Source organism: Octopus bimaculoides, chromosome 10 (assembly GCF_046866305.1).
Source record: "Octopus bimaculoides isolate indiv1 chromosome 10, ASM4686630v1, whole genome shotgun sequence".
NCBI classification, from domain to species: Eukaryota; Metazoa; Mollusca; class Cephalopoda; order Octopoda; family Octopodidae; genus Octopus; species Octopus bimaculoides.
In genome coordinates this window covers 56070387-56081381 of record NC_142937.1, presented here as the reverse complement: position 1 = coordinate 56081381, position 10995 = coordinate 56070387, and the positions used below count along the sequence as shown (strand labels likewise).

Here is a 10995-nt window from a genome sequence, read left to right as displayed (position 1 = left end):
AGAAGATTTTTTACAATCGTTGTTGCTAATTTTTTTAAGTATATTGAAGCTCTTAATACGACATATTGACCATATCATGTGATGAATAACAAAGTTGTAATTGTTATTTCAGATATGTGTTTTTTTTCATCTGATTTCTCATCCCATCACAGAATCATACATTTGGATGATACAACAGTCACCATCACGTTGATAAAATAAAGTTCAGGATTGGTACTTCATGTTATCCGTCTCAGGCAGATGAAAGGGACAAAAATGGATAAAATGAAAATAAAACACAGTCGGTAAAAAATACGTAACTGAAAACTAGAAAATATTTTAATCTGACGCTCTAACCAGTCTTCATTGTAACTATTTCATTTTTATCTTGGTTATATTTGCGTGAAACATGATGTTTATTCTTGGCATTTATTTCACTATGCTGTCTTTTGTTAATTTCAGGAAAATCTAAAGTGATAAAAATAAATCGTCTAAAAATATGGCCGACCCCACTGAAATCGCCAGGTAAATTTTATGTCGATATTGATGAAGAAACCACTCAGATATTGAACTCCTCCAGAATTGAGATAAAAGTAAAGAAACTGGGCTTTATTAACTTACCTGTTCCCTGCATCACTAATTTTGGCTCCTGGTAAGGTTCTCAGTAACTCTCATTGAACTCGGACTTCTGTTGTTTTTTTTTTTCGATCAGTTTCTAAATCTTTCAATAATAATAATAATAATAATAATAATAATAATAATAATAACAATAATAATAATGATAATGATGATGATGATGATCATGATCATGATGATAATAATAGTGCATCTCTGATCATGAGCAGAAGTAGTGGGGGAGCATCATAGTCATGTGTTGAGAGGAATTCTTGGGTTTGAATAATTCACCTTTGGAAACATGGCTGTTTTGCTCAACATCCTTAAACAAATCTTATTCAGGGACCTTTTGAGCGGGATGGGCTACTGGACCTGAAGAAAATTCTAACTGGGCCCCACCTGCGAGGTCATGCGCCGTTTATCTTGATATGAGATCACCATATCGCACACATGGTTTTGATGCATGAGCCTGGTGTACTCTTATCAGACGGGTAATCATGATGGGTGTAATGGGCTTCGTATATTTTACCCCAGTGTCACTTTGATGGCATGTACTGCTCTTTCACTCAATAATAATAATAATAATGATAATAATAATAATCCTTTCCATTATCCCGAAGGGATGAAAGGCAAAGTCGACCTCGGAAGAATTTGAACTCAGAATGTAGCGGCAGACGAAATACAGCTAAGCATTTCGCCCGGCATGCTAACGATTCTGTCAGCTCGCCACCTTCGACAGAAAAAATATGACAACAATTAGAATCCATTTCACTACATCTGATAGAGAAAGCTTATACTTATCTCAGGCAGAAGGTTGTAGGGATTTATGTTACTGGAAAACTTTTATAAAATATCCATAACAGGACTACAATAATAACTCTTTTACTCGTTTCAGTCATTTGACTGCGGCCATGCTGGAGCACCGCTTTTTAGTTGAGCAAATCGACCCCAGGACTTATTCTTTGGAAGCCTAGTACTTATTCTATCGGTCTCTTTTTCCGAACCGCTATGTTACGGGGACGTAAACACACCACTATCGGTTGTCAAGCGATTCTGGCGGGAGGGGGGGAACAAACATACACACACACATACATACATATATATACATATATACGACGGGCTTCTTTCAGTTTCCGTCTACCAAATCCACTCACAAGGCTTTGGTCGGCCCGAGGCTATAGTAGAAGACACTTGCCCAAGGTGCCACGCAGCGGGAATGAACCCGGAACCATGTGATTGGTAAACAAGCTACTTACCACACAGCCACTCCTGCGCCTGTAACTAGTAAAGAATTATGAGATCTTAACACAAATAGCTATGAAACACAAACAAAAACTTGTTTTCTGTTTTCGAGGAAAACAGAAAAAAAAAATTATAAAGATTTGGAGACAGAGATAACCCGTTTGTGGTGGGCCTGAAAACAGAAACAGTCTCTATAATCTTTTCTCCTATAGGCACAAGGCCTGAAATATCGGGGTAGGGGCCAGTCGATTGGATCGACCTCAGAACTCAACTGGTACTTAATTTATCGACCCCGAAAGGGTGCAAGGTGAAGTCGACCTCCGCGGAATTTGTACTCAGAACGTAAAGACAGACGAAATACCAATTTCTTTATTGCCCACAGGGGGCTAAACACAGAATGGTACAAAACAACTGATTGGGATCAGTAATGCGTATGGTTTACATAAAATATGACTTTAAAAATTATATAAAATATAAAAAATCGAATGACATTAACAGTACATTAGACAACACAAATGAAGCAATGATCAGGCCACGCTCCGACCCCACAAGCCCCAATCTATCGCTGGCACCTTTTTTTTTTTTTTTTTTTTTTTCCCCTGACTATTCACACGGTTCCTTGCACGCACAACACTCGTGCAACATGCTTCCATCTCTTTTGGAACGTACACTCCGACAGACATCTCCTATCCAGCCACACTTTCCTTTTCAAATGAAAAGTAAAAAATGAACGTAAATTGTGGCCAAAGATAAAGTTGCCTGTCTTAATTCCTTTTATCCTCGTCTTCCATACTGCCTCTTTCGCTATTGCTACAACCGTGAGAAAACAATTCTTACCTTCGTTTGTTAAAACTCCCGGTGGGTCAATTTTTATAATTGACTCAGTCGACAGCTGTACTCTTCCTTCGCCGGACAACAGGTGTTCAGCATAAGCCCACATTTCAGATATCTCCGGACACTGAACAATAGCGTGAGGGACGGTTTCCCTGTCTCCCCCGCATCTTGGACAGGTCGGCGACTGACGCTTACCGTGTCTTGCAAGCTTATCCCAAACGGGCAAGGCACCTCTGTAGCATTGCCAGGTTAAGGACTTTTGGAAGTTGTCCAACGTTCTCAACCCGAATGTACGGTGAAACAGGTTGTCCAGTTGAATAAACCCGAGACCTAGAGTCGCCCCTAGGCCATCGTCGCATTCAGACTCTACCAACCCACTATATAAAATCCGTGTGAAACCCCCACCGCTGGCGTTGCCCAAGCGCCGGAAAAGCAAGAGGGCCTTACGACACTCTTTATGCCATTCACTCGACCTCGGTCTACGAGAACACCAGGCTTCCTGTTCGCAAAAACTTTTGAACTCGGGGAACATTTGTCTGGCCAGCGGAGACCACACCCGTTCACTATCCAGGAGAATCCAGAGATGCCTCAATCTCAACGCATGCCTGCGCATCATTAACCAAGGCATCCCTAAACCTCCCTTTAAAGGCTTTTGACAGCAGACAGAGTGTTTCACAAGTGGCGACCTGCACTTCGACAAAAAGCGAAAGAGCTGTCTCTCCAACCTGATCAACCACGAATCCGGACAAGGCACGACGGTTAGGCGGTAGGTAATGACCGATGCGATAAACACATTGGCCACCTCCGCCCTCCCTTTCAGGGATAGCCACCGCCAAGACCAGGTCTTGACTACTGCAGCCACCCTGCTCAATACCTCCGTCCAGTTCTTCTCTATCTGGAGGCCTGGACCAAACCAAACTCCCAGCAACTTAACCGTTCCTTCCGTCCAGCGCCCAACAGCGCTGTCTGAAGGCATCGACTTGCCAACCCAGGTGCCGAGTTGTAAGCCGACCGACTTTTCCCGGTTAATCTTTGCTCCTGCCACCTCCTCGTAAGCCTCAATAGTCTTACCCACTTCACGTAGGGTGCTACTGAGGTTACGCTGATAGTGATATCATCCGCGTAAGCCGTAACAAACTCCTCTAGACCTGGTTCTCTCGGAATGCCACTCAACCTCCGCAGTAGTGGCTCGAGAGCTACCACATACAAAAGCGGTGAGAGCGGACATCCTTGACGAACCGAGCGTCTGATACAGACGGCTTCGAAAGGAAACCGTTCACCCGAACTATCGAGTCAATGTTGTGGTACAAAGCAATAAACCACCTGAGGAAGCCAAGGCCCAAGCCGAACCGCGCAAGCACAGTCGCCAAGTATCGATGGTCAACCCTATCAAAAGCTTTAGACTGGTCCAAATGTACCAGTGCCCCACCTTTGCCAGATTTATTACCAACCCTCTCTATGGTATAGCGGATAAGATGGAGGGTATCCTGAATGGTTCTGCCTGGGATGGCACATGTCTGTGCCTCCCCGACTATACCATCCGCGACACGCGCCAACCTTTTCGCTAAGACCTTGGCCAAAATCTTCACTTCTGCGTTTAACAGAGTGATGGGCCTGAAATTCTCTATAACGTCCCCCTTGTCCGGGTCCTTTCTGACCAACGACACTACTCCCCGGCGCACAGATCTGGGGATAAACCCATTCTGTTGCCAGTTCGCGTAAACGTCAGCCAGTAGATGCCCGAACAAGTCTGGCATACATTTATACAGCTCATACGGAAGACCATCAAGTCCCGGCGACCTACCCGCTTTACAGTCGGCCAAAGCCTCCTTCACCTCACCAGGCGTGATTGGCCCTTCGCAAGACTCCGCATCCGACTCCGAGAGACACGGCAGACCGGCAAGAAAGTCCTCGAGGGCTCTGCCACCATCAGGACCGCCGTCACCCCCGAACAGCTGGGCGAAGTACTTCCGAAAGGCCTCACACATTTTCTCGGGTTCGTTTATCAAGACGCCATTATGGTTCGTCAAAGACCGTATCGTGGAACTATTTCCTTGCCGAGCTTCCACCACTCGGGCCCATCCAGCGGCCTTGATTCCTTCACTTCCCATCGCACGTAACTTAGCTCTGGCAATACTTCCCATGCTGGTTTAACTCCAGTCTTTTCACCTTCACTTGGTCCGCATTGCCAGTCCTCCAGGCTTCTTCTAGTTCCTTAACTATACCATCTCCTATTCTACGTCCCTTCTTAGCTAAACTTATGCTAAACCTAATAGACTCATATTTGATGGCTCTTTTTAGGGCGTACCACCATTTGTTATTAATGATGGTACCTGTTAAAGCCCTATGAATTAACATTTTGATCCGCTTTCTGTATTCCTCAATCGCCAAAAGGGACGTATTGAGTTTCCAGTAGCCAGATCCCTGACTATGTAACTTGTCTATTGTCAGTTTACAGGTAACCATCTTGTGGTCACTGTAGCTGACTGGAAAAAACTGTGGACACTTAGTTATAGACTTATCTGTTTCTCTAATTAAAATCCTATCTAGATATGTTCTGGTAGACCCGTCACTATTTGACCACGTCCACTGTGGAGTGTTTGGATGTTCCAACCTATATGGGTCTGCTAGCTGAAAGTGACTTAGCAGATCCCGTAAGCCTGGGTTACATTTTCTGTTCGTGTTCGAGCCAACACAATCTGTGTGTGCCTCACATATTGTGTTAAAGTCTCCTAACAATACTGGCGAATGCGACGTGGCCAGGAACTTGCCCAGGTCACGAAAATATTCACTTTGCGGGCCCATAATATTGGGTGCATAAATAGCAACTAGCCTGATTATCTTGCCACAACTGAATGTCAGGTCAAGAACGACCAGCCTGCCTTCTGGATCAGAAAAAAAACAACTTTTTCTCGGTTACCCGGTTTCTTTTTAGTAGGACCAACACCCCACCCACCCCCACCTCCCGCCCGACTCGGAGAAACGTATTTCTCGTAGCCGTTCAGGAGGGGGGGATAGATCTCTTGGCCTCTTTACTCGGGTTTCCGTTGCAACAATCACATCCAATTTTCTTGACCTGATGTCATTTAGGAAGCGTCCTTGCTTCCAGCTAGACAACAGGCCACGAACATTTAAACAACCAATGTGAACAGACATGTCTTACCTGTTAATCAGGGCTTGTCCGGTGGAGAGGGACTCTCCACCTTTTCTTCACATAGGGTCGGAGGTGGCAAGTCTTGAAAAATGGACTGGTTAAATTCCAGTCTCATTGCCGATACAGACGTTCTGTATGTATTTAATAAAATCTTATGAGTCTTTGAATCCATTTCGTATAGTTCATAATTTTGAAATTTTTCAGACAGTTCTGCTATTCTGGTGGCTGATTTTTTTGCTTTTATTTCTCTCATTAAATCAACATTTTTGCTGTGAAGTGCTACTATCCCTCTGTCCTCCACTTCTTTCCTTGTTATTTGTGGTCGGTTTCTTTTTGCTGCTTTTGTTGGTCGTTGTTCTACTTGTTTTACTTGGTTAGCATTTTCTATTTTTCTTTTACTGGTAATTTTCTTTCCTTCGGTCTCTTTATCTTTCTCTTCCTCCTCACCTTCAGATTCCTCCTCGCCTTCCTTACAGTATTTTTTTTATGTGGCCTATCTGACCGCACCGAAAACATCGGGGTTTACGCCCCTCGACAAAAACGTTGAGGAACAATTCCTCTCCAACTTCTATTTTTTCTGGAAGTTGTTCAATTACAGCCTGTTCTCCTTGAATTAATAAGTGGACCGTGTGGCCGATCTAATATGTTTTTTCGGTGACGATAGCCTGAAGTATATTCACTTCATCTATCTTCTTTGCCAAACACAGACATACAAACATATACAGACACACACACATACATATATATATATATATATATATATATATATATATATATATATATACATATATACGACGGGCTTCTTTTAGTTTCCGTCTACGAAATCCACTCACAAGGCTTTGGTCGGCTCGAGGCTATAGTTGAAGACACTTACCCAAGGTGCCACGCAATGGGATTGAACCCGGAACCGTGGTTGGTAAGCAAGCTACTTACCACACAGCCGCTCCTGCAGCACTAAATATTTTTGATACACATAATTACAGTTTGTTAAACATATTTTATGTGAGTGAATTAAGAAATAACGAAATTGTTAAAAAATAAAAACTGAAATATTTCGAAGAAATTAGAACAAAGTTGACAGTTACAATAAGAATAATCTCTATGAGAAAGTTGGACGCTAAAAAGTCATCTTATTAAACCCGGATCAAGAGACACACGACGGAGGTGTTTAGAACTCGCCAAAGCATTCAAGAATGTCCCATAAGGCCTTTAGGCGAGAAAATTAAACTTTTTTTGCTGCCCCACCACCTATCACAAACTGATGCCATAGATTATTGACTAGATATTAAATATAGTGTTACTATTCGCCAATGGCTATTATCTATCTAAATATAGTAATATTATTTGCCAGTAGTTTTGGCTTTCGATATTTCGATCTTAAACATTCCTGGTTCGAGTTCGAGGAAGACTATCTGCTACATACCATATCTAGGATTACGTTATTGAATGTATCCTCACTTGTTTTTAAAGCCAACAAGTGTGATTTGAGAGATTTGTTCGTTACTCTAACAGGTTATCTTCGTCATCAGTAAGATTCGAATTTTAATGTTCCTTCAAAATGTTTATATTCTTTTCTTTTTTTTAGTACCTACCCGGATAGTTGCACAGTTCTGGACGAAATGGAGAAATATGATTATGGTGGGATGATGGGGCCAATTTCTCAGACTATAAAGAAAATGTTCGATAATAACGGAGTTGTCTATAAATGTCCGGTTCCTCCTCAAAAATTCTCGGTGCAAAAAGCTGAATTCTCATTACCAAAAACGTCAAGAATAATGAAACGGTTTTTAAAAGTAAGATTCCTTATAATTTGTTTGCGCATGTACAGCGTGTGTGTATGCGTATATCTATGTATGAGTGTCTATATTTGTGTTTATGTATGTGTTTGTATGCGCAGTTTTTTTTTTTTTTTTTTTTTTTTTGTCGAAATTGAAGGTGCCTATCTTTAAACAAGAGAGCACAAGTCGGATCTTTTGTTTGGCAGCCACTTTACAATTTCTTCAATTTTTGTTTAAATTGATTTTATATTTGGTGTAGTTTTGTATGGTAATCATTGACATGAAATTCTTTTTTTTTTTTTTTTTCGCATTGTCGCATGCATTCCCGTGTGTAGAATACAAAGTCGCAAACATTTTCAGAAAATTCAAAAAGATAAAAGTGTTACGAGGGGTTATACGTAAAGCAGAATTTCACCAATATTTCTTTTGTTTACAGTTGACAACACGTGCAGTCACGCATAAAATGACAGCTTCCAAATCCTGTTTTCTGATTGGATAAAAATGATCAAATCTTAAACCCCTGTAATTTTTTAAAAAACGTTTTCTGGAAAAGGTGAATTAGCCCTTGGGAATTTGCGTGGAAAATTACATCCATACACCAAATTAAAAAATTTTCACTAAATTTTAAGATTTCCACAGGTACAGCCAAACAGAAAAGATCCCTCAAGTCTTCACTAAATCAATACTGGGGAGAAACTCTCAAGAAACCTTAATTGGAATCGACAAGCTGCTAAAAACATGTTTTCTTTCTCTCTCTTGCTCTCGCTCTCTTGCGCTTTTTTTCTTTCTCTCTCTTTCTCCTTCACCAGGTTCTTTTCTCTATTATTTTTTTCTCTAATGTATTATTAAATTATATCAACTTATATGCATATATTAAATTGTATAAACACGCTGACACACGAAGCAGAGAACAGTCAAAAGTAATTCGGTGAATATCCTGATGTTCGATGAAGTATGTCTTCTCTGTATTCTATCCCTAATATCACAAGGAGCGACTGCAATCTGTTTTATTATTGTTTCTTATGATAGTCCCTCACACTTAAAATGTATTAAATGTTTTATATCATATTCTGAAAGAAAAAAAAACCCCGAAGTTTTAGAAAACAATATCTCGGAAACTCCCGTAGAGCTACGTATGAACTGACACCGCTGGTGTCCATTAGAGACGTTCACAGTATAAAGCTTATTTTTTGACATCGTAGACGCCATAGAGATGGTTGCAAAGAGGAACAATAAAACGATTGTTAAGTACTAAAATATATCCATAGACTAAATAGATTAGTCTACAGATAAATAAAAATTCTGGGCAAGTATGAGTAAAAAGACAGAAAAGACTGGGTAAAGATTTTGAAACAATGTAAATCTGTCAAAATGTTACAAAGACTCTTTAACTGCCAAATCAGTCTTTCGTACTCAAATTGTTTGGTACAAGGATACAACGCGAGATTATTTCATGTTGGTGAGATTCATTTTATGAATAGCATCTCAAAGTGCAGTTGTAGTAAAGGTCAAAGCTCAGAGTCACACAATCAATCGAAGGCTATTAATTCGCAATAATTTGCTTCATGTAATAAATAAATGCTAAATCGATAACTAAATACTTTCTTTCCTCTGTGATTAACATGCTTAATCACAGTGCAAGGCACGATTAATCACAGTGTAAATATACAATTCTTTATTACAGGGAAATTTTGAAGCCCAAGTAAGAATGATAGACAACGGAAACAAAGCAGAATTCTTTTGTATGAAATTCAGGATATCAGTGGACACCGGTTGCACTGGATGGTTCTGTATTCGATGACGTCAACCCACTAAGAATTGATTAGAATTGTGCAATGAGTATTACTCGAGCATTCTCATGGAAAATGTTCATTTTTGCAGATTTATTTAAAAAAAAAAAATTATGAATAACAAATTAACTCTTTATTTAATTTAAACCCAAGAATCTTTTGTTGAATTGTATAAAAAATGTTCTTTAGCCGATCAGGAGTTTGTCTTTCTTTCGTTTTCTTGTTTCATACACGTCGTTGTTGTTACAGATCATTATTTTCATATGAAAGGTGATAGAGCCGACCTATGATGAAAGATATACCATCAAAAATGACCCCATCTTTTAAAGAGTATTTAGGACATGGTTATCTAAAGTGTGTTTCCTTTTTAAAATCGTAAGGTTTGATTTGAGGGAAAATTTGTCTGCCATTTCTCCCAGACCGAACAATTACATGCAGGTTCCTTCATTGGTTTTGTCTTATTTTTATTTAAATAATTCAACGGGGAAAATTGATGAAACTGAATTCTTAGTTGTCAAAAATAAAAGGTATCATATTTATTAGTTTCCAGAAAAATAGTCCATCTTTATTACAATGGTATGTAAATTTTGGAGAATTGCCTGAATTTATTTCCTCTTCTCATTCAGAATTGCAGCTAGGTACTTGTTTACTTTTCTCTCGATGCAAACACAATTTCAATAAATCATGATTTTATCTTGTATAGTACTAATATTTAGAATACCATTCTTTGTCCTTATTCTCTAATTCTCTGTTATTTCTCTTATCTCATTTTTGTTTACATGCAATATATACATCTCCATCTACATATAGGGAAGTATATATATATATGTAATATATGTATGCATATATGTAGGTGAATATATGTCTGCATACGCATATATGTATACACACACACACCTACACACACATACATACGTACATACATATGTACATATTTCGATGGATGGTTGTATTCCATCTAATGTGACTCTACTTATAGAAGGCTGTAATATCATTTGACAAGAACACGGTATAAAGAATATATAAAACAAGGCAGTGACTTCAAATGGCCACACGTATATACACAATCTGGATGATTGTGTATATACGTGGAGGCCATGGTCTCCTGTGCGTTAGCTCCTATCTGCTACTGGCGTGTGGTGTGAGAGAGAGCCAGTTAGGTTACGTCTTCACAGTCTCGTGCCCCGATGCAGAAAGAGGAAGAGATGAGTCTCTGAAGCTTAAAGTTGCGTAATGCCCTCTATTATTCAACTGGTTTAACCCCGCTGTCAAGGGAGGTAACTGCGCCTACAGAGACCCCCCCTTTAGACCGTGGTCAATTAAAAGTAGTGTAGGTGGAGTTTGCACTAGGAGGGCACAGAAGAGCGAACCATGGCAAAACAGTTGTATGAACAATTGAAATTGAAAAAAAAAAAAAGAAATAGAATGCAGGTATGTACAAGGAAAATGTTCAACAATGAAAGGTGTCCAATCAAATATAACAAAGCATATATGTACAATGATATAGAAAAAGAGAAAATATGAATGCGGTGTCTATAACAACATAAGTCTATTCTCCGGAACAGTCAGTGACGAGGCACAGTTAAGAAGTGTAAATAGTCTG

The 10995-nt window shown here is 39.8% G+C and overlaps 1 protein-coding gene across 1 annotated transcript in view; it reads left to right on the top strand.

Moving 5' to 3' along the window:
• The window catches only part of LOC149133738 (ganglioside GM2 activator-like), a 36883-nt gene extending 27298 nt beyond the window's left edge, over positions 1-9585 (top strand). Inside the window, exons 2-4 of the mRNA XM_089358691.1 lie at positions 442-631; positions 7410-7617; positions 9287-9585. Of these exons, the coding sequence (XP_089214817.1) occupies positions 442-631; positions 7410-7617; positions 9287-9403 (515 nt within the window). The 3' untranslated portion in view covers positions 9404-9585. The remainder of the gene's footprint in view (positions 1-441; positions 632-7409; positions 7618-9286) is intronic.
• The last annotated feature ends 1410 nt before the right edge of the window (positions 9586-10995 follow it).